General features: G+C 27.8%; 2 protein-coding genes across 4 annotated transcripts in view; one reads left to right on the top strand and one right to left on the bottom strand.

Moving 5' to 3' along the window:
• Positions 1–2499: 2499 nt before the first annotated feature.
• LOC135926801 (uncharacterized) lies at positions 2500–2934 on the top strand. The gene has a single exon (XM_065462732.1). It carries the CDS (start codon positions 2500–2502, stop codon positions 2932–2934), a length of 435 nt encoding a protein of 144 aa, XP_065318804.1.
• Positions 2935–6984: 4050 nt separating this feature from the next.
• LOC135925803 (histone-lysine N-methyltransferase NSD2-like) overlaps positions 6985–23780 on the bottom strand; it is a 38857-nt gene continuing 22061 nt past the window's right edge. The window contains exons 12-22 of one of the 3 annotated variants that reach the window (XM_065461296.1): positions 17855–18090; positions 14143–14258; positions 13576–13739; positions 13140–13293; positions 12613–12734; positions 11087–11223; positions 10594–10703; positions 10279–10450; positions 10129–10236; positions 9724–10000; positions 6986–7192 (exon numbers count right to left, since the gene is read on the bottom strand). In XM_065461296.1, coding sequence (XP_065317368.1) covers positions 7144–7192; positions 9724–10000; positions 10129–10236; positions 10279–10450; positions 10594–10703; positions 11087–11223; positions 12613–12734; positions 13140–13293; positions 13576–13739; positions 14143–14258; positions 17855–18090 — 1645 coding nt within the window. In that variant the 3' untranslated portion in view covers positions 6986–7143. Of the gene's footprint in view, positions 7193–9723; positions 10001–10128; positions 10451–10593; positions 10704–11086; positions 11224–12612; positions 12735–13139; positions 13294–13575; positions 13740–14142; positions 14259–17854; positions 18091–23780 lie in introns of all 3 variants that reach the window. The other 2 variants (XM_065461295.1, XM_065461294.1) reach the window with 2 other exon arrangements.

Genomic DNA, 23780 nt, shown 5'->3' with positions numbered 1-23780 from the left:
AGTGATATGCTTTCGTTGCGGTAAGGCAAACCACATAGCGAAAGATTGTAGAAGCTATGCCATACAAATGATTCTGCCACGGACACCTCGCCTGTCATTTTCAAATAAAGCAACCATCGATGCCAAGATAAATGGGTTGCAGCTAGCTATGGAGTTTGATGCCGGCGCCGCGTGTAGTGTGATTGATGAGGTCACCTGGAATCGTATTGGCAGACCACAACTATCACCGGCTTATAAATTAGTGGGATATAATCATATCCAAATCGAAGTACTAGGTAAATGTACCGTAGAAGTCAAAGTAAAAAATATTTCGAAATTTATACTTATTTGGGTAGTTAAAGGGGAGAATTCCCTTATTTTTGGGATGCCTTTCATTAGAGAATTTGATATAAAACTACCGGAAGAAGTTCGTATTAATAAAATAAATATGAATGTTCCCTCTTTAAATACGATTGCTTCAAGATTCCCTCAAGTTTTTTAAAAAAAAATTAGGTGAAATCAAACTGCAAAAGGCAGTCATCCGAATAGAACCGAACACGTTACCGATTGCATTACCAGCAAGAAGAGTTCCTTTTCCGTTGCGTCGAACCATTGAAGCTGAGTTGGACAGACTTTTAGACGAAGGCGTTATTGAGAAGGTGGATCCAACAATAACTCCAATCACTTGGGCTACGCCAACGGTTAATATCTTAAAGAAATCCAGTGCCGTACGGATATGCGGAGATTTTTCGTTTAACAATCAACAAATATCTAGCGATCGATAACGATTTACTACCAACTTTCGTCGACCTAACAAATAAGAATCGCGGGTGGTAAAATATTTTCAACAATAGATTTAAGAGATGCATTTTTACAATTCGGAGTTAGTCCAGAATGTAGGGACCTTTTAGTAATTTCGACACATGTCGGTTATTACCGATACCAAAGAATTCCATTTGGTTTGACTAGCGCTCCGATAATATTCCAACGCTTTATGAAAAACCTATTAAAGGGAATTCCTATGGTTAGTGTATTTTTAGACGACATAATTATTGCAGGTGAGAATAATTCCGATCACATAGTTAATTTGGAAGAAGTATTAAGAAGATTTGAGAAGGCTGGACTGACCACGACGACCGATAAAATTAAAATCGGAGAAAAGTCAGTCACTTATTTAGGTCATGTTATTGACAGTTTCGGAATTCACCCTAAAGAAGATAAGATTAGCGATATAAAAAATTTTAAAACACCTTCCAATGTTAAAGAACTACGTTCATTTCTTGGAATAGTGAATTATCATGAGGCATTTATTAAAAATTTGCATTCTATTTGTGCGCCTTTACACCGACTAACGAGTAAAAATGTTGGTTTATTTTGGTCAGCTAAAGAAAATGAAATATTTACTAAAGTTAAAAATATATTGTCAAAAGAAGATACAATAATTCCTTATTCAGCCGATATCCCTGTCGTGATTTCTTGTGACGCTTCCGAAGATGGTCTAGGAGCTGTTATTGCACATCGATTTCTTACTGGCCAGGAGAAACCGATTGCTTACGCATCGAGGACACTTTCGGCGGCTGAAAAGAATTATGCCACAATTGATCGGGAGGCTTCGGCGATCATGTTCGCTATCGAGAAGTTTCATCAATATATTTTTGGAAGACATTTTATCTTACTGATCATAAACCATTACAATATATTTTAGGTGATAAAAGAGATCTTAACAAAATAACAAATAACCGTTTAATACGGTGGGCGACGAAACTATTAAATTATGATTATGAGATAATATATAGACCAGGTAATCATAACAAATGTGCCGATGCTCTGTCCCGTTTGGGGGTAGAGAAAGCAAAAACCAAGATTAAAGATAATAGTTCGTTCGAAGAAGGATTATTATTTTATAATGATAGAATTATTATCCCAGATATTTTAAAAAAGGAGGTTTTATATGTGATTCATCGAGGACATCCTGGGATAGTAGGGATGAAATCATTGTGTAGATATTACGTTTTTTGGACAAATCTCGATACTGATGTTGAAGACTTTGTTAAATGTTGTAAGAGTTGTCAAGAAGGAAGGCCGGGAGCTAAAGAAGTGCCATTATACAATTGGAACATTCCTACCCGACCTTGGGAACGATTACACATTGATTTGACAGGCCCCATATCTGGAAAGTATTGGTTAATTTGCGTAGACGCTTTTACCAAATGGGTTGAAGTTGCAATTTTAACACATATTAATTCGGCGAGTGTAATAAATAATCTGCATAATTATTTCGCTAGATTTGGGTTACCTCGCTACATTGTCTCAGATAACGGTACTCAGTTTACTGGATAAACAATATAAAACATTTTAGATCGGCCCCTTATAGCCCCAAATCGAATGGTTTGGCTGAACGATATATACGGACGATAAAGACGCGTTTCTATGCTGGAAGGAGATGTGGGACTCCGGACCAGTTAAATTTAGCACCGTAATACTCCCAATGCAACTACTGGTAAATCCCCTGCCGAGATGATGTTTGGAAGGTCGCTTAGGACGACATTAGATCAGTGGAAATTATCAACGAGAGAAAGGACGGAAAACGCTCTATGGAAACAAAAGTACTACAAAGATAGAAGTGTTGAACCTAGGGAGTTTGAAGAGCAGCAAAAAGTTTGGATAGCAAACGAAAGGACAGCAGGGTGGCATGAAGGAAAAGTGTTACAACGAAAAAGAGCAATATTGTACGATGTGGAATCAGAGGGGATCGTTAAAAACAAGCATGCAGATCAATTGAGGGATGCACATACACAAGAGAAGGAAATACCCGTTACGTTGACCGAAGAAGTGGAAAAGGCAGAACATGAGAATACAACTCTTGAAAAAGAGTTTCGAAACCCCCACTACGTTATCACGATGAATTCAATTTATAGTGGGGAGAACTGTAATATAAATGTAATTGTAAATTGAATTTAAATTGAATATAATATTAACTTTTCGTTTATAAATTACATAACCTGAAGGATTGAATTCATTATATATATATACGTGATATTTTATATTAAATATACTTTTACTTACTTTACCTATTTTACTTATTTAATAAAACACTTCAATCTACTATTGGGAGGATATTTTATATAAATATATTTCCCATCCAAGGCAACAATACAATTGAGGAACCCTGAATAGATCAGGAACTCTTGGGAAATCTAAGTAATTATATATTAAATTATTAGAATATATAAATTTAACGTACTCTTCTCCAATCCTTTCTTGAAGACTTTAGCATGTAAATATCTTTGGCAGCATTCCAAATTGCCCTGCATACTGATTTAACTATGTATGCAACATAATTGTAAAAAGAACATACCAGCTATTAAATATCTTTTATGAAATATAGGATAATTAAGTGTAATAAACTTAGAGAATAATTGTCATATTTGAGATGTTTTTCCTCCTTCTTTTATGTTTTGTCAATAAATATAATGCTAACATCTTTTCCGTCACGTTTTTTTTATTAAACGGCAAAACGCAAACGCTCAATTTGTGCGCACTATAACTCAATTATTATCCGGAAAAATATTATGCAAGTCTGAAGATTTTGTTCGTAGAAGGCACAAAAGTCTAGGCATATATTAGTGAAATTTTGAGGTTTAGTCTATATTTTTCTAGTTAAGATATTGAGTTAGTCGTTTTTAAAAATCGGCTCAAAACGAGACTTTTAACAACACTGGTATAATTGTAGATTTACAAATCAATCTCCTTACTAAATTTAAATATTTTGTTATATGATTAAAAAGTGTGCTCTCCTCTATTAACCTCATCTACTCTTCTGTTATGATTTGATCTTGACGGGGATGCTACCTATTTCAAACATTGCATTTAAAATTTAATAAGTGAACTTTCTTTGCTTTTGGGAAAACGGGTGAAATCATATTTTTATTCACGTCGATGTTATATTCTTCCATGCAAATCAAATCTAAGAAGTTTTTTAATTTCATTAGCTTCTCCCAAATATAACATCCACAACAGTTATCTGTACTTTGGTATTAAAAATGTAAAAATTTTATGAAGCATATATTTTTTAATGTTTACCTAATAAATTTTAAACAACAAATAAAAGTAAAAAATTTTTAATATTATTAAGCTAGCTCGCCCAATAAGATAAAGGGGCGTAGGCTAAAAGTCAGCTCGTTTCAGCAAAAAATTTAAAAATAACGATTATGACAATTGTAACTTTTCTATGGTATATCTTCACTGAAAATTTAACTTAACATGTTTACAATATATATTTTTACCTATTTGCTTTGAAAAAATTCAAAAAAGTTTAAAAATACAATTGTCACTTTTCTGTGGTATCTTCACTGAAATTTTAATATAACATGTTTACAATTTATATATCAGTTTGCTTTAAAAAAATTCAAAAAGGTTGAAAGATAAATATTATGACAATTGTCACTTTTCTATAGTACATCTTCACTGAAATTTAAACTTAACATGTTTACAATAAATATTTTTACCTATTTGCTTTGAAAAATTTCAAAAAAGTTCACAAGTAACGATTATGACAATTTTCACTTTTCTATGGTACATCCTCACTGAAATTTTAACTTAACATGTTTACACTAAATATGTTTACCCATTTGCTTTGAAAAAGTTCAAAAATAACGATTATGACAATTGATATTTTTCTATGATAGTACATTTTCACTGAAATTTTATTTTAACATCTTTACAATATATATTTTTACCTATATACTTTAAAAAAATTTGTTTACTATATATATTTTTACCTATTTTCTTTGAAAAAATTCAAAAAGGTTCACAAATAACGCTTATGACAATTGTCACTTATCTATGGTATCATCACTGTAACTTAACATGCTTACGATATATATTTTATCTATTTACTTTTAAAAAATTCACAAAAGTTCACAAATAACGATTATGACAATTGTCACTTTTTATGGTACATCTTCACTGAAATTTTAATTTAATATGGTTACAAAAAATATTTTTAGCTATTAGTTTTAAAAAAAGTTCAAAAACAACGATTATGACAATTATCACTTTTCTATGGTATAACTTCACTGAAATTTTAATTTATCATCTCTACAAATATATATTTTTACTTATTTTTTTAAAAAAAATTCAAGATTATAAATATCGATTATGACAATTGTCACTTTTCTATAGTTCACTTACACTGAAATATTAATTTAACATGTTTACCAAACATATTTTTACCTATTTACTTAAAAAAAACTTAAAAGTTCAAAAATAACGAGTATGACAATTGTCACTTTTCTATAGTACACTTTGACTGAAATATTAATTTAACATGTTTACAAAACATATTTTTACCTATTTACTTTAAAAAAACTCAAAAAAGTTCACAAATAACGATTATGACAATTATAACTTTTCTATGGTACATCTTCACTGAAATTTTAATTTAACATCTTTACAAATAAATATTTTTACCTATTTACTTTAATATAACTCTAAAATAACGATTATGACAATTGTCACTTTTCTATGATACATCCTAATTTAAATTTTAATTTAACATGTATATTTTTGCCATTTGATCCAAAAAAATTAAGAAAAACAAAAAATTAGTAAAATTAGCGAATATAAGATTTTTGACTTTTCTATGGTTTATCTTCTCTGATATATCAAGTAGTCGGAAGAACTAAACTAACCCCGACTATACAGTGGTCAGGTTCGGTTAGGCTAAAATAATTGATTTAGTCGACTAAATTAATCGATTAAGCATGTAGAATTAATGGGTCGACTATGCTGACTAAATATATCAACTTAGTCGACTATATTAGTCGTTTTAGTCGCAATTAACAACACTACCCAGCACCCATATATTATGATAAAGCATCCCTAATAATTCCCCACCACTCTTCGATTTGTAAAAGATCTCGTGGAAGAAATTCTACGTTATGTATTTGGAATTTTTAAGGAAGGGGGGGGGGTAGATTTTGTACTTTCACTTTTTAACTTTTATTTTATACTTTTTTGCTTAATTTTTTTTAATTTTAATGGAATAAAACATAATGTGCGGTTATTAATTTAATTCTTTATAAACGTTAAATATTTAACAATAAATTATGATATGATTTAAGTTAATTACTTTTCATAATAATTTAAAATAGGTTATATTTATTTTTCCAATGGTTTCGAAAATCCTTTTTGTACACCTTTTAAAGGAAAAATTTATAGAATAGTATCATTTAATCTCTCCTTTACTCTGCCCCAAATTTAGGTAACCACGTATATTGTCAGAGAGGGATTGGAAAATGACCGATATTTATATAAGACTACATTAAATTACAAGAGGCATGAAAATACAAATATCATATCGGAAGGTGAGGTGATTCAAACTTACTAGTTTATGACATGTGGTTATATGGTAATTTGAAAAGTTATTATACATGGATTTCATATTAGCTGAAAAACGATCAATAAAATGCTGATTAGGTATATTTTAAGTTTTTTTTAAACCATAAAAAATCTTTAACACCTTAACCGATTTTTTTTTAAAAAAAATCCGAGTAGAACTTTGGGAAAAAAATACGGCGTTGAATAATTTTATTTTTTCAAATCTGGGTAGGGCTGCAGTACCTCTAAAGTTCTCTGATATATATATACTCGTTCGCAAGCTGTTTTGGGTTCTGCAAAATCCCCTAAAAATTAGCTAACATTTTTTAAAATTAGCACCCATTTTATATTTCCATTCTTGCCAATACTCGTAATCAATTTTTACTTTTACATGCCTTTATTCCTAAACTATTAAAACGTTCAAGTATATAAATTTATAATAAACACAATAATTGGATTTTACTGATTTTATTTATATGCAATATAATTATTCAAAACATAATCTAATAATATGAATCAAATATCTATCGTAAATACAATTAATATTTCGTCGTTAATACGATAAATAATGCTATAATATCAAATTATGATCAATTCAATTCAAAAAAAAATTAATGATGATTTATTATATGATTTTTAATAATAAATTATTGTTAAAAAAATAGAACTATGTATAAAAGAGATTATTTTATAATTAGGTAGGTGTATAAAAATAGCTTATAAAATGTGGTTAAAATAATTACTGTGAAATAAAGATGTTACATTTTTACATTTATGTATTAGTTATGAGGTGGGTGGATCCAATGGTTTGGTCAATTTTTTTATTTCCATTCTAAATATGTTCGATAAATATATTTTAAAAATTTTTAGAATATAGTCTAGTTTATAGCATTTCATAAGTGGTCAAGTCATTTAAAACTTTATTTAAGCAAGATTAAATTAAAATATCGCAAATTAATCCTTAAGTCATATACTATATTAAATATACGAATTTAGAAAAATATGTTTTGATGGAAATAATATAACGGCTAAAAAAATAGAATATATAAATAAAAATTATTAAAAATCACACGTAATGCCGATGATATAACACATTACCTTTTTGTAGATGACATTGGCATCATCATACACCTCAGTGGGGAATATTTTACGAGTAATAATCAAATCCTCAGGACATGCTCTTTTACTTTATATATAGTTTTCTGAGAAATTTTTCATGGCCTATAATTATCTTCGTTTTGAAAATCTTTTATAAATTTTACATATTTCCTAAAAACGTACATTAGTCACATACTTTCGTAATTTTTAAGAATGTCTTGTCTTAATAACTTCAAATTAAAATAAATAAGGTTGGAGAGTAATTAATTACATATGTAATAATTACAATTCCTTTTTTGTGATTAGTAACTAATAATTCTATTTAAAAAAGAAATGAGTATTTATAATTAATTACATTTTGCAGACATGTAATCAGCAGTTATAGTTCATAATTACATTTATAATTTATTTTTTAATTTAATTAATTTTTATAAAAAATGCTTAATAATTGCAATCATTCATTCATATTTCTGGCAGAAACATAATGAGTGATCCTGAATCTTTAACTTTTATCTTGGATTCTAACGATAACTCCAATAGTTGCTCTTCAAATACAATCTTAGATTCAGTAAAAGATAAATTTAAATTATCTATATTCAATTCCATTTTTTTAATAACAGCAATCAAATCATAAAACCCCAATCAAGCCACCAGTAAAAATTTCCTAAAAAATATGAAAGTATATTCAAATATTAACTTTTTGTTTAATCTTGTTCCTTTAGAAAGAACTTCCTTCAATATTAACATAATTCAATCTTTTAAATTTTTTTTACTGAATCATCAAAAGCAAATATTCAGCAAACTACCAGATTTCTTTCAAAGTCATCCAAAATATGTCATCAAGAAGCTAATGATTTAATTGTAAATTTTATTATAAAAAGTCGAAAGAATTGTTGTTGTGTAGAAAATTTTTTTTAGCTTTTCAACTTTGCTAAATAAGTTTTATGGAAACTTTTTAAAAAAAAGGTAATACGTTTTTCAAAAATATATATAATATTGATTAGGGTAGAAAATAGGGCTGTGCCGATATTAAATATCGGATCGGCATCGATATTTAGCGTTTTCCAAATAGGAAAACCTCCGATCTTTTTACTTTTCTCTTTTTTGATATTTTGTATATTTATTTTACATTAATAATATTTTCTAATAATTTTTTTTAAACAATGCAAATGCACAACACTTAAATTTTATTTATTTATTTAAATAGATTTATAGTATTTTAAAAGTTTTTTATAAAAATAGAAAGGAACACCCAAAGTTTTATTTATTTTAAATAATAAACCAATTTTATTATTTATACTTTAAATAAAAGAATTTTTTTAAATATGGTATCTTGAATTATGGAAATATTTACAGATAATTTTGCAAAATGCGTTATCTGCGGAATTATTTAACGGGGAGGAATAATGAAAAATTATACTACCAATATCCGTAAATTTTTTTAATCATTGTAGAAATAAAATAATTAAATTATATGCATAATTCGATTTTTTGCATAAAAAACATTCATTTCTTAATTGCATTTGGTTCAAAGGGGGGTGTTGAAAAATCAAAATAAATATCGGATCTGTATTGAATCAATATCGAAAAATATCGAATCGGTGAAAAATATGTGGATCAGCAAAGCCCTAGTAGAAAAAGAGCTTCAAATGTTAATGCCCATATTATATATTTATATTTACACATGATAACAGAATTTGATTGCATTTCTTAACATAAAATTTATAAATATAATGTTTATATAATTTATAAGCAAATGTCTTATGACATTGTTATATTGAACGAATAAAACCTTTATATTTTTCAGGCATAAAAAATTGTAACAAAGAATAAATATTATAATATGATTATATGCTATTTATTAAAGTTTCTAGTTATTTTTTATGATTTTTTCAAATCCTACTTTAATTTTATTATAAAATGAATTGTAATTATAATTTCTTATGAAATCAAGATGTAATTAGTTAATTAGTCTTAAGCAAAGTATTAATTATAATTAATTACGAAAATTGCATGTAATTGTAAATAGGAATTAATTACAATTTTTGAGTAATTCTGCCCATCCCTGAAAATAAACAATAGGGGAAAATACAATTTTCAGATGATGTATGAAAATATAAAAATAACAAAATGGCCAAACCCATTTTGGAATTTTTGGTAAGTGATTGACTTAAGGATTAACGATTTATGGGGGCGAAAAGGCAAAATCTGTTCTAAATTTAATTCTTTAAATAGACTAATTAAATTTTTAAAAAAATTACAAACTTCCTAAAATCGAGCAGCCCTTGTATGTAAACATTATGCCTATCCTCCGCAGTAGAGCATAAAATAATATTAGTCGAAGTTGATGAATGTTCAATGGGTATCAAATCTCCGTTTCTATTCTCTTCATTATTTGGTATATCTGTAGCTATAATCATATTTTTTCCAGATGCCAAATGTTCTGGGCAGAAAGAAATCGTACATTCATGGCAAGAGGTAATTTGATCGGATGTTGTACAATTTTCAATGCTGCAAAAGTGTCTTGGGCATGTCCATTTGCCTTGGGAAGTTAAAAAATTTAGTTAAACAAAATTGCCATGAAATAGAACTTTTTCTTTATAAGAATTACTATTTGATAATCGATATATAATAAGTGCAAGAATAAAAAATGTATTAAAAGGCTAATACCTTGGGCAGGCACACTAGACAATTGAACGCAGGTGACGTGATAAACCTTTGTACATGTTGCGCGATCACAAGAAATAAGCTCTCCTACATCACCACATACAAAACATTCTTCATCTAAAACTTTAGGAACCACTTTTGAATTATTTATACCTAACTTCTCCATAATATTTTGGGGATCATCGAGGGATTTTGGTTTAATTTTTTTAGAACTAGCAGTTGAATTACGGGAAGATATCTTTCGACCCACTTGGGAAGAAGATATTTTTGAGGTAGAATTAGAGTTAGTTATAGTTGAAACTAATGATACTTTCTCCGGAACTTTCTAATTAATAATATATTGTACAAATAAATTATGCATTAGATAAATGGCAATATAACATTTAATGCATAAATATAAAAGGTACGATGTTACATAAAATTAATTAAAAAACTTAAGATCATGTAAAATCAAACATAAGCTAAAACCTTAGGAGGTCTCACGCCCATAAATCGACTGCAATTAGTTGCACCACATTTACACTTCTTTTTTTCATTGCCCAAACAATCCAGGTTGTAATTAAATGTCAACTCAGATCCTTTAATAGTTTATTGTTCATTTTGTGTATATAATATTTATAATTTCAAAAAATATAAATATAATTATCATTTAGAAATTATTATTATAAGAAATTACAACAATTGAAACCAGGGTTTGACAAACTGTTTAACTAACATTTATTATATTTTTAATATGAATATGAAATTTATCCAACTGATCTTCAATTTTAATTTAAACCGTTCGTATTCATATTAATTTAGGAGATAGAAGTAGAACTATACTTACTCATTATGAAGTATAATCAACTGAAAATCTCACCGAATAAAAATTCTGATAATAAATCAAGCTGTTTAAAAAATTAATATACTTTTATTAAGTAAAACATTTGCTAGATCTCATATTCAAATTATTTAACTAAACCTTCCGGTATATCTTTAATAGCAAAGAGTCCAACTCTTATATCACCATTAACCGTCCATTTTTGCGTTTCAAGGTTAGGTTCACAATTGTGATTCATAAATCTGGATAAATTGCCTTTAGGTCCAGCGTCTATTATCCTATTATAATTCGTTAGTGGTAATAAAATTATAATAATTTTATATATTAATCTCAATAAAGTGTTTTATAAAAATAATTATTATCTCTTTTTCAAAATCTGTATATAAAGTCTTCATCTGTATCCCTTTTATATCTTTGATCCCTTTATTCGGTTCCTCCCCTGCAAAAAATCTTGTTAAAATTAATATCAAGTTGTACATATAATATAGGCCTAAACCTGCAATATTAAAAAGTAATGCAAGTTTTTCAGCATTGTTAATCAATAAAAAATAACTTTGCCTCTAGACAATTAATCTGTTGACCAGACCTTTGGGACGATTCAGTAACAATACTTAGCAAATTTTTTACCATTTTAATTTTCAGTTTTATATAAGATATTGAAAGCTGATAATTAAGAAATACAAAATTCTTAAGTTTAGTTTTTTAATTTTATTTGAAAATATAATAAAAGAAAAGGTGCGTATGTAAATATAATTCTTTTAAATAATGCTTGAAGATGAATTATCAAATTATTATTTAATAAATCATTGTTTATGATTACCAAATTATCGGAATAAAAATACAAGATTATATTTTTATATTTTCTTAGTTTTATGTAAATAATATTGATTAAACCCATAATTAGGAATTAAAATACGATACATTTTTTCCTATCAATTATATTTTAAGAGATCACCAAACGAAGAAAAAGAATGTCATGTTATACTTGCACGTTTTTAAAAAAATTATCTGAACATGAACCGAACCCGGATTTGGTTGTCAATTACCGAGCCTAGAATTCCCGCTTTTTTATGGGTCGAGAGCTCAGACGAGATCATAAATCCGGCTTCTAATAAATCATAATGACAGACAATTTTTTTCAGCATAAAGTTAAAAATGCGGTAGGCTGCAGAATTTGGATGAGGAATGGAAATTTCTGCCATTGGAAGGGGTGGCAAGATCAACATTGAAATTGAAGGAGGAGACATTGTCAATAAAATAGAAGAATGAATGAATGTTGAATTTCCATTCTTTTAAATGCAGTCAGCTTAGGGGTGTAGAAACGCCTGCTTCGGGTAGGTCTAACTGACCCTCTCTATATGCCAAAACTTAATACTCTAACTTAAAATAATTAGTAAAAAATATATATACACCGTATTTTAATTTTTTTAAATATACCTGGACAGGGATTTTTACCCAGCCCGGGCCTTATATTTTAAATCGTCAGTATTAGCTATAAAAATTAAAAATAAATAAAATATATTTCAAAAATATCAGGGCCGGACTTGAAAATTTTTTAAAAAAATCCGAGCTAGACCGTGGAAATAGTACCTCGGTTTCTGTTATATAAAGTGTGTGTATGTCTATGGATCAAACAAAAATAACACTTAATATCTAATAATCTAAACCGGTCTTTATCCAAGGTTAAAAAATAAAAATCATCGAGATTATTCTTGTAAGCTATCTCTATACGCCTTCTACATTCTGTTTCATCAATAAGTTCCCCAACGTATTCGTTCACGAAATCGCCCTTGTTTTATATATTAAAAAAAATTAAGCAAATAATAATAAAGGTCATATTAATTTATATTGACTTCTTATTTGAAAAAATAAGTATCCGTGGCTTGATTATTACATGGTACTGATTCCACTTAATTTTACAGGAGATAAAAAAATAATGTTATAAAGTTTAAAATAAAAGGACTATAATTAGGTGACCCCTAATGATAATAATTTCGACCAAAAGTGGCGTTGGATCCATATATCATTAAACTATAGACTAAGAACAAGGTTCTATGATAAAGTTATTAACCATACCATAACCCTCTGTAAATCGCTTCCAAATAACTATAAAAAATTTTGGATCTTTAATATCTTTGCATTCATTTTTATATATGCCATTAATAAACACTATAAGTTTGTTGACATTCATTACTTTTTTAATATCAACTAAAGTCATAAGGCCCCAGCCTCTGTTATCCTTTGTCAAATATGGTTTTGCTGAGGGGTATTCCCTTTTAACGAATCTTTGATTATGGCATCTGTCGCCAGCTTTGCAAACTTTAGGATGGCATTCGATCAAGCTAATTCTATAAATTACAAAAAAAGTTATATGGTAGATTAGATCACATTAATATTGGATACTTTTCCCTAAAAAAAATGGTGATCCACACCTGGCTTATTTCATTATAGCCTGACTATAATTGTTATTCAACAAACTTATTTAGTTTGTAAGCTATTTTAATAAGAAGAGGGTATATGGTAGCCATATTTTATATAATATTTAAAACCCCTTTATAGGTCATACAAAATTTAGAACTTTACCTTATTTTTAAATATATTATATTTCTTTCATCACATTTATATTTTACCTATTAAGACAGAGGTTATCTTCAGAACAAGGTTGTGGCTGGTTTGGGTCACAATTGCAGGCATGTAGATCACGAAGTAATATGTGTGGTTCTAAATTTAAATATGAATCTTTCGAATTCGATATTGAAGTGGAAGACGTGGAAGAAGGAATTGGTTTATTACACTATAATAAAATTTAATTTTTTTTTGATTTGTTTCTTCTTTTTGTAGGTATAAAAATGTTAATATGTAAGAATTGTATTATATTAGAATTAGATTACTGATTACTAATAATTTTGTATGGAGATTGAGGAAGATTTATAACTTTGAAATAATATATATAAAAACTTTTTGAGTTTCTAAATTTAATTTCGGCACAGAGATATTGTAACATTTATTTAAAGTAGGATTTTAGTTTTATGTTTGAAAAAAGTACATTTAAATTATATCTCGTTTCATCCATCACTTAATGGACAAAAATTAATTCTAAACCCAGACATTTCTAATAGAAATAACATGAAAATAATGTTTAGTTCTAAAATAAAATGATTACTGTGTAAAAATAACTGCATTATTAATCATTATACTTTGATCATTTTAAATGGTCTAAATTTTTTGGAGGCCATTTTGTTTTGTTCCAATTTGAGCTTTTCCAATTTCCGTGTTTTGCGGATTTCAAATTCTTCGGCAGCTTCTTGTAGAGCTTTTGAATCATGTTATTAAGAGGATCAAAATTAATGTAAATAAGTCGATATTTAATTTATTAAATAATAATCTTGCTATTATGATCGTGTAATTAAATTAAATGTGGTATTCACATAAAATTTCTGAATCATAATCTAAATAAATAAAAATTAAATAATTCTGTTGATAAAATAATGAGTAAATCAAAATATAGTGAGTTGTGCCATCTCATTAAACTTATTTTTTCCTTCTTACCCATTTCGGTTCTATTCTATTTTACTTTAAACACATGGCATATTTTACAGTTTAATGAAATTTTTGATTCATTAAAATATTCATAGTAGTTATTTCCTGGAAATAATCATAGATATATATAAGTTATTATGTGATAATGTATATGTAAATTTAATTTTTCGTATATTTACATCAAAAATTTATTGGGTTAAATTTTTTTGAGATAATTTATATTATCCCACTAAATAATAATTGTGTAAAAAAAAATAATGATAAACATCATTTTCAAAACAAAATAACTTTCTTCTAAAATTAACCTCTTCGATCTTTTTTTATCATTTACATAGTTTATAATTTTCTATTTTAATTTTTTTTATTATTTTATAATTTTGATTATGTTATTGTAAATGTGTATGGGAGCATAAAGGATTAGTAAATAATTATTTATACATTTTTCTTTTTACAATGGATATAAAAAATCTCATTTTACTTTTTACAATGGATATAAAAAATCTCATTTTACAGTTGGTGCCGAATTATGGAAGTACTAATGACCTATAACTTCAGTTTAATTAACTCCAAATAGGATATTCTAAAAAATATAAGAAAATGAGCAATTTAAATTAAAATGTTAAAGAAATATTGTGAATCAGTTAAAATATTTTACTTTAAATAGGAAAAATATTTAGAGGAATATAAATTAAAATCTTAAGACATATGTTGAAAAAAGAAATTTTATGATTAGATAAATGATACGAGAAATATAAAATATTAAGAAATTTTTGAGACTCAATTGTTAGGAAATTTATATAAGAAAAATATTAAGGTTTTAAAAGAAATAAGGATTAACGTTAAAGAGAAAACTAAATATTGAAACATGATGAAAATATAAAGAAATTAATAGCTATTGAGAAAAAGTTAAAATAATGATTGATAATAAATGAATTTTTTAGCAAGCTTAATCAAAAATATTTGCGTTTATTTTATGTTAGGCCCAGATGATTGGTTTTCCGTCACAGAAAATTAAGAAATAATCAAGCTCATTTAGATCTCAGACTAATTTTGTAAATATTGATAAGATTAAGATACAAAATTGTGTAGCAATATTAAAGATTATCTAAATGAAAAACAAAGATTTATAACGACAACATTTATAGCGGATAATAAAGATTGTGTCAGTTGTTAAAAGGTGATAATTATTGAAATTTTTAGATATCAGAGAAGATACTGGTAAACTTAGAAACCAACTGAATCATACTGAAACTATTAGATGTTTCAGATTTTCTAGACAACTGTGACAGATCAAAAGAAAAAAGAAGATAATTTTGGTATAATGCTGATACAGTGCAATTAAATTTTATGATTGGGAAAAAGATTATAATTGAAAATATTCGGTAAGGAGGTAAACGGATATGCAAATAATTTGGTTAAAAGAAGATCCTATAATTTAAAATATTCAGAGAATAAGATTAGCGACAAAGACAAATATAGTTCGAAGATAAGTTCATGTTAGAATTAAATTTTTATTAAAGATTTAGGTTTAGCTTTTTTAATTTGATAATATTTAATAAAATATTAGTTTGTATTAATCAAACTCTTCAGAAAGAGAAATGACTTTCATAATTTGAAAACTCACGCAATCGAGCTCAATTAGAGATCGGAATTTTATTTTGGATCTTTAATAAGATTTAAGATCAATTATGCAACATTATTCTAAGAAAAGCAGAAGAAAAAAAATGCGTTAGAAATATATGTCAACGACATGTGTGCGAAAATTATGATTGGATTTCATTGGTTTTTAAACAAGGTGTGTGCGAAATATATACAGTAGTTTTCTTTAACAACGGGTGTGAGCCGCGTAGAATAAAATAAATAGATATTATTCTTTAAAAACTTGAGCTTCCAAAATTTTATAAAGTATTAGGAAATAAATGCACAATGAAAAAAAAAGAAGATGTTTTGGTATATATTTAGATTTTTTTAGGTAAAGATTAATTAAAGAATTTAATATAAATTTAGCATTAGACATGGTTGACAAGAAAATGATGATCGATAGCTAAAGGACGATTATATGCAAATGGTTCAATGAATATATGGAGACGGGCAGCATTCAGGGTAAAGGGGTGGCAGAATTTTACATAAATATATAATTTATTTGATATAATTTATGTATTATAAATTTAGGACGTAAATTAAGAGAAAAAAAGTGTTTAAATATTTTAGGAATTGAAAAAATTCAGGCAATTTAATAGATTATTTTAGGCAGAATTAAATGCGATAACCTTTGACCTTAAAACAAGATCAAGTAAGGATAAAAAAAAACAATCGAATCGATATCCAGGCAAAAGCAAATTATAGGAAAGATTGTAATGGAACAACAAATTAAAATTAATCGATTATCTTTTAAAAGAAAAAGTTGATCGGTAACAAGCTTGTTAGGATTTACGAATCGTGGATGGAGAAACTAGTGTTGTTAAACGGCTCATTTTGAACCGATTTTTTAAAACGGCTAAATCAATATTTTAGACAGAAAAATATTGCCCTAAGCTTCGATATTTCGAGAATATATGCCTAGACCGTTGTTCCTTCTATGAGCAAAATCTTCAGGCTTGCGTAATATTTTTCTGAGTTAAATATTGAGTTATCCGTTTTTAAAAATCGGCTCAAAACGAGCCGTTTAACAACACTAGGAGAAACAGGATCATGAAATCTGAGGAAGAATTTTTAGGCGGTTTGCAAAATGCTAGGTCTAATTTAAGTGATAGGGTGTTGTGATTATTGTATATGTAAATTTAATTTTTCGTAAATTTACATGAAGAATTTATTTGATAAGAGTTTATTGAGATAATTCATATAAAAGATAGAAGAGGTTAATTTTAAAAGAAAGTTATTTTGTTTTGGAAAAAATGTTAATCATTAATTTTTTTTCCTTGTACATTTTTTATACAATTATTATTTTAATTTTTACTTATTATTTTAAAATTTTGATTATGTTATTGTAAATTGTATATGGGAGCATGTGGTATGAAAATGTAATATAAAAGAATTAGTAAATTATTATTTATGTATATTTTATTATTATTAATTAGAATAATTTATATTCCACAAACATATTTTTCTTGGTTGCTCTTTTTAAAAGTTATTTATAGTAATTGCGATTTTGAGATTTTAAAAAGATTTATCTATAATAATTAAATCTTTTGAAAGGCAGGAAAAATAATTTTTTTATTGCATAATTAACTATTCCATTTATGTTTAACATTTTATTTAACATTTCAAAAAATAGCAAACAAATTTTAATGTGCATCTTAAACTCTGGTTATTTTGGACAACCACATCTAACAATGATTAACTTTAAATGAACATTTGAATTTGATATACCTTTGGCGAAGGTCTTATTCAAACTCTTCCCTTGACTCGAAGAAGACTCTTTGGTAGCCGAGGTATCTCCATCAGCGAATAGAAAAACGCGCGTCCTATTAATCCAATAGTAATCACCAGAACCAAAAAAATAAACAGGGAATTGGCCCGGTAGGTCTGAAAGTGAATCGCCACCCGCTTTGATACGCACTTTGTAAGGAACGGCTTGAGGGTTACAAACTCGGCCAGGCCACCAACTTGCCATCCATGGGGATAATAAAATATAACAAATATTTTATTAACCATAATTTTTATTTATTTTTAACAAAAGATGGCAGTAATTTTAATCATTTTTTTTTTGAAAAAATAAAAATATTATAAGAGAATAAATTGAATCAAAGTTTGTGGAGGAAGTAATTCTTGAAATATATATTTTTATTTAATTCCTTATCAATGCATTCATTTTCTTTTTCTATTCAAATTCATATATTAATGAAAATATAAATTTTTCAAAAAATACAAAATAAACAATTCAATATATAACATTTATCCTCAATCTAATTGGTTTCGTTCGTATTCTTTTCGAATATCGATCTTGGCTTATAGTTTCTAACTTTTGTGTAATACTTCCTTCAGCTTTTTGACTTGTATCATTTTCCTCCCTCTCCTTTAGGTTCATTTATTGTTTATACGTTCTCTTTGTTTATCTCTTCAGTTAATATATTTTCGCTTCTTTTCCTTATTGATCAAATCGTTTTACCCTCTATACTTACTTCATATAGTAGCGATCTGAAGTATGCTTTTAATAATGGCTTTTTCCATTTTTTTTCTTTATTATTGTAAATGCGCGACTACACTTTTTCATTTATCTCGAATTTTTGAGTCAAATATTCTAACTTCTCCTTTTGTTCCCCCGTTTAAATATTTGGTCTAACAATCCTCTAGGTTTAATTTTTAGTAGTATTTCGGGACTTTGTTCATTTTGTGGCCCTGGTGTATTTCGGAAATTGTGGAGAAAAATAATCAAACTGGTTTCTAAATCCCCTCGTTTTTATTCCAACTCTATTTAAAGGTTCGAACTAAAGGCCATGCCATTAGTCTGAAGATGGTATAGACTTCCGTGCACTAATTGTATTCCATTTTTTTCGCAAAAATCAATGAATTCTTTACTGCTGAATTGTGGTCCGTTATCAGAAACGATTATCTTAGGAAATCCGAATCTGGCAAAGATATTTCTTAATATTTTTATCGTGCTTTCGGTTAGTACTAATCATGGGAACTATTTCTGGCCAGCGATTGCTAGCATCTATCATTATCAACCAATAATGGTTTTGAAATGGTGCAGCATAATCAATATGTACTCGGTGCCATGCTTTTGGTAGTTTTGATCAATTTTGAATTGATGTCTGCATATCGTGTTGTTCCTGTCATTCTCTACATTTTTCGACCCATGTTTCCATATCTTTGTTAATATTAGGCCACCACGCGTATTGTCTTGCTCTCATCTTCGTTTTTACCATTCCAATATGTCCTTGATGTATCATATCTAAAACGTTTTTTCGGTATTGTTGTGGTATTATCATTTCTCCACAGTAAACAACCTCTCTCTTTGTTATGATTTCCTCTCTCCTTTGGATATACTCCTTTAAACATGTATCATTTTATTGGCCACACGTCTATTGTATATTTGTATACTTTAGAGAATACATCATCTTGCATTGTTTCGCAAGCATTTTAAGGGTTTTTTTCTCCACCTGAATTTGATCTAGTGTTTCTTATTTTGATATCGTGGTTCCCTGTATAGGTAATCGAGATAGCGTGTCAGCATTGGGTAGTTGTCGACTGCTTTTGATTTTTATTTCATATTGGTAACCTGCTAGTAATAAAACCCATCTTTGTATTCTGGCAGTAGATGTTGTTGGTATATCTTTTCTTGGGTGAAATAAACACATTAATGCTTTATTGTCTGTTTGTAATGTGAACATTTTTCCATAAATAAATTCTTTGATATAGAGCTTCTCTTTCTATTTCGCTATAATTTTTGTTGGCTGCATTTAGTGTTCTTGAGGCGAATGCAATTGGTCTGAAATTCCTAAATAAAATGTTGTAAGTACTACTTATTTCTTGCTTTATTTTTTTTATACGCGTCTTTGCATTCATTTGTCCATCTCCAAACTACTGCTTTTCTAATAATTTGTATAATGGTTTGGCTTTGTCTGCAAAATTTGAAATAAATTTTGAATAGTATGTTGCTAACCCTTGACTGTAATTGTTTCGAGTTTGTTGGTTCTGTGCTTTTCTTACTGTCTCAGTATTTTTTTCGGTAGTTGTAATCCCGTTTTTTGAAATATTATATCCAAAGTACTCGACATTTTGTTTGAAAAATTTACATTTTTATATCTTTAGCTTGGTTCAATTTTTGTCTAGACATTTTAGTACCTTTTTTTTAGTGTTTCTCTCTATTTTAAGTTATTTCTATATCATCTAAATAACAAGTTACTCCTTAAAAACCTTTTAATAAATTCTAGATGGATCGTTGAAATATTGCTGGAGAAGATGATATACCAAAAGGTAGTCTAATATATTTAAATAATCCTATATGTGAATTGATTACAAGATATTTTTGAGACTCTTCCCCCACTTGAATTTGGAAACTAGCATTTGAAAGATCCAATATTGAAAATTCTTCTCCTTTTCCCAAACTGGCTAATAAATCTTGGATTCTTGGTATTGGGTATATATTAATATTTTGATTCTTTTAAAATCCCCGCAAATTCATAATGTTTTATCTTGCTTTTGAACAATTACTATGGGTGATGCATAAAGTGAATGAATAATTTTTTCTATTACTCCTATTTTTAGCAATCTGTCTATATCTTCTTCAACTTTTTCTTTTTTATGTGAATGGTATGGGAAGTGATTTACAGAAAATTGGTTTCTCGTTTTTCATATATATTTGTGCCTTAAAATCTTTCAAACAGCCCACTTCTTTAGTAAATAATTGAGGAAATTCATTTTGTATATTAATATTATTTATTTGTATGATTCTTTCAGGTCTATTGATTAGTAGTTCTTGTTTATTCATTTTTACTTTGAACTTGCCTCAAGATGATCTATTTATTGTATAAGAATTTTTGTTGTGATATTTCATTCATCTTATTTTGAAATATAAATAAGGAACCTCAGATAAAGATACGCAAACCACATTCGTGAGCCCCATTGGCAAATATTTTTAAGATTTAAGCCCAGCCCGTGGCCCGAATTTTTAAAAAGGTGTATAAGGGAAAAATCTTAAAATCAAGATATTTATTTTTATCTATTTTAATATTTGCATTAAATTTAAATGTTCAAGCAATAAATTTGATAATTTTGTGATATTTATCTATTTGTTACAAAATATGATATGAAAATTTCCCATCTGGGTAATTTTATACCAAATCGATAACTTTTTGGCCCGACCTTTTTAATTTCGATAAAATTTTGTATACTGAGAGAATTTCATTTGAAAGCATCGAATCCAAAATTTTAGCTTCCTAGTACTCAGAGTTCCAGAGATATCAATGGTCAAAAGTGCCAATTTTTTGAAATTGAGATAAGTTAAAAAATATTGGTTTTAAAAATATAAGTTATATGTCATGTTGTAACTCTATTAAAGGCCTTTTATTAAATATATTAAGGATTTTTTTGAAATAATATTGTTGCTATTTTTATTTACGTTATAAATTTTAAACATAAAAATTCCAGGTGCTTCGCTTTCCAAATTTTTTTGAATTTAATATTTTCTTATTCTCTAACCTTATATCTATTCATAAAAAAAATTTAAATTTGGGACAGCCATCGGTTATTTAGTTATTAGGATTCAAAAAATCAAAAAATAAAAATTTGTTTCAAAAATAGATGGCGCTCCTTTATAAAATAACATGTTTTGTTATAATTATTATTTTTTTAAACCTTTTTTCATTAAACATAAATAATAAGATTTACCAGCATTAACACCATGAAATGAGATTATTTAGCTGCGGTTATAATCGTTTTTAAAAAATTTTAATTTTCGAAAAATTATTTTATAAATTTTGAAGATATAATGGATAAATTAAAATTCATGAAATATATTACCTATTTTCGGTTTTTCATTAAATTTAGTTTTTTTGACACCATGATAATTTCGTTTTGCGATAAATTATATGTACGCCCAGTAGCCGATCCAGAATCGGATACAAAAAATAATAATGATATACTCAATAACATGAAATTACAATATCCTAATTTATTTAAAAATAAAAAATTTCAATTGCCGACCATTCTGCCTCCTAATTGGAGCGCAAATAAAATAAAAACGACATTCAACGCTATATATATGGCATATAATTACAAAATCAGAAGAAAGGGGGATTCTTTCACTCCAAATCGAAAGCCTGCAAAATATATCAATCAAAAAACAGTTGATATTGTTTAAAAGAAATTTTGCAGTGATGAAGTTAGTAGAGTATTACTAGGAAAAAAAGATTGCATATCTATGATTGAAAAGGGGGAACGAGTGAACGCTCAAAAAAGGTTAGTTCTTTTCTTAATAATTTGAAAGAATTATATAATCATTTTAAGGCGAGTAATTTAAACTTAACAATTGGATTTTCGAAATTTGCTAGCTTAAGACCAAAAAATTGTATATTAGCAGGGGCTAGCGGAACACATAGTATATGCGTTTTTAGCATACACCAGAATATTAAACTTATGATTTTAGGCTGTGAATTAGCAACATTGACTAAAAATGGTAGGCAGAATGATTTGCAATCCACCGTTACCCATCTGTTATTTTGGTGACTGCAACGAATGTCCTGGCTCGGCACTCTTAAAAGGACGCATCGAAATATTATAAAAAATGATATTGCTCTTATTACGTTTAAACATTGGGTTTCGGTAGATAGAACAACTGGAGACTATTTCTCAATCTTCAGACCAATTTATTAATTATTTTTTCGATAAAATGAATATTCTCATACGCCATTCATTTATTTGTGGACAACAAAGTTCATTTCACAATAACCTTAAGAATAGTTTAGAAAATAATCACTATATAATTATTTGTGACTTTTCAAAAAATTATTTCTTTATTGTCCAAGAAGAAATTCAGGGTTATCATTGGACAACTTCGCAAGTTACGTTGCATCCATTCTCAATTTATTATAAAATAGGAGATCAAATAAACAATCTAAGTTTTGTGGTAATATCGGAATCCTTAATTCATAATACTGTTTCATTCCATTTATCCAATCGCATTTGATTCATTTTAAAAAAAAACATTCGACACTCCACCAGAAAAAATTCACTACTTTCTGATGGTTCAGGAGCACAATATAAAAATAGGAAAATCATCAATGTTTTCTACCATGAAATCGATTTTGGTGTTCAAGCAGAATGGCATTTCCTACGGCACATGATAAAAGTGCCTGCGACGGCATAGGCGGCACAGTAAAACGGTTAGAGGCAAGCTTACAAAGACCTTATACTGATCAAATAATTACACCTTTATAATTTTATAAATATGCGGAAGAGCATATAAAAGGTATAAATTTTTCTTATGCCACTATACCAGAGTATGAGGAAAAAGAAATAAGGCTAAGTGAGAGATTTAGGAAATCTTTCTCAATACCCGGGACACAAAAAATTCATGCAGTGTTTCCGATTGGTTTAACTAAACTAAACTCAACACTAAACTATATTCTAATTCGCAGACATTTATTGTGGAGAATTTAGTATATCCACGTGAGGATCCTTTGATTGAGAATCTGTTAATCGATGAGATTAGAGGACATGTAACATGTGCGTATGAAAGCAATTCGTGGTTAGGATTTGTACAAGAGGTGAATGTAATTAGAGATAAAGTAAAAATTAATTTTCTTCACCCTAAAGGACCAGCAAATTCTTTTGTTTATCCAGCTGCACAAGA

This window comes from Gordionus sp. m RMFG-2023, chromosome 3, assembly GCF_954871325.1.
Source record: "Gordionus sp. m RMFG-2023 chromosome 3, tfGorSpeb1-WG-v2, whole genome shotgun sequence".
NCBI lineage: Eukaryota > Metazoa > Nematomorpha > Gordioida > Chordodea > Parachordodidae > Gordionus > Gordionus sp. m RMFG-2023.
Note: the sequence above shows the minus strand (reverse complement) of the source record. Positions and strands in the feature narration are given on the sequence as shown.

Excerpts from the sequence above, each read along its gene's own strand:
- LOC135926801 (XM_065462732.1), top strand. The coding sequence starts at position 2,500 with ATGTTTGGAAGGTCGCTTAGGACGACATTAGATCAGTGGAAATTATCA.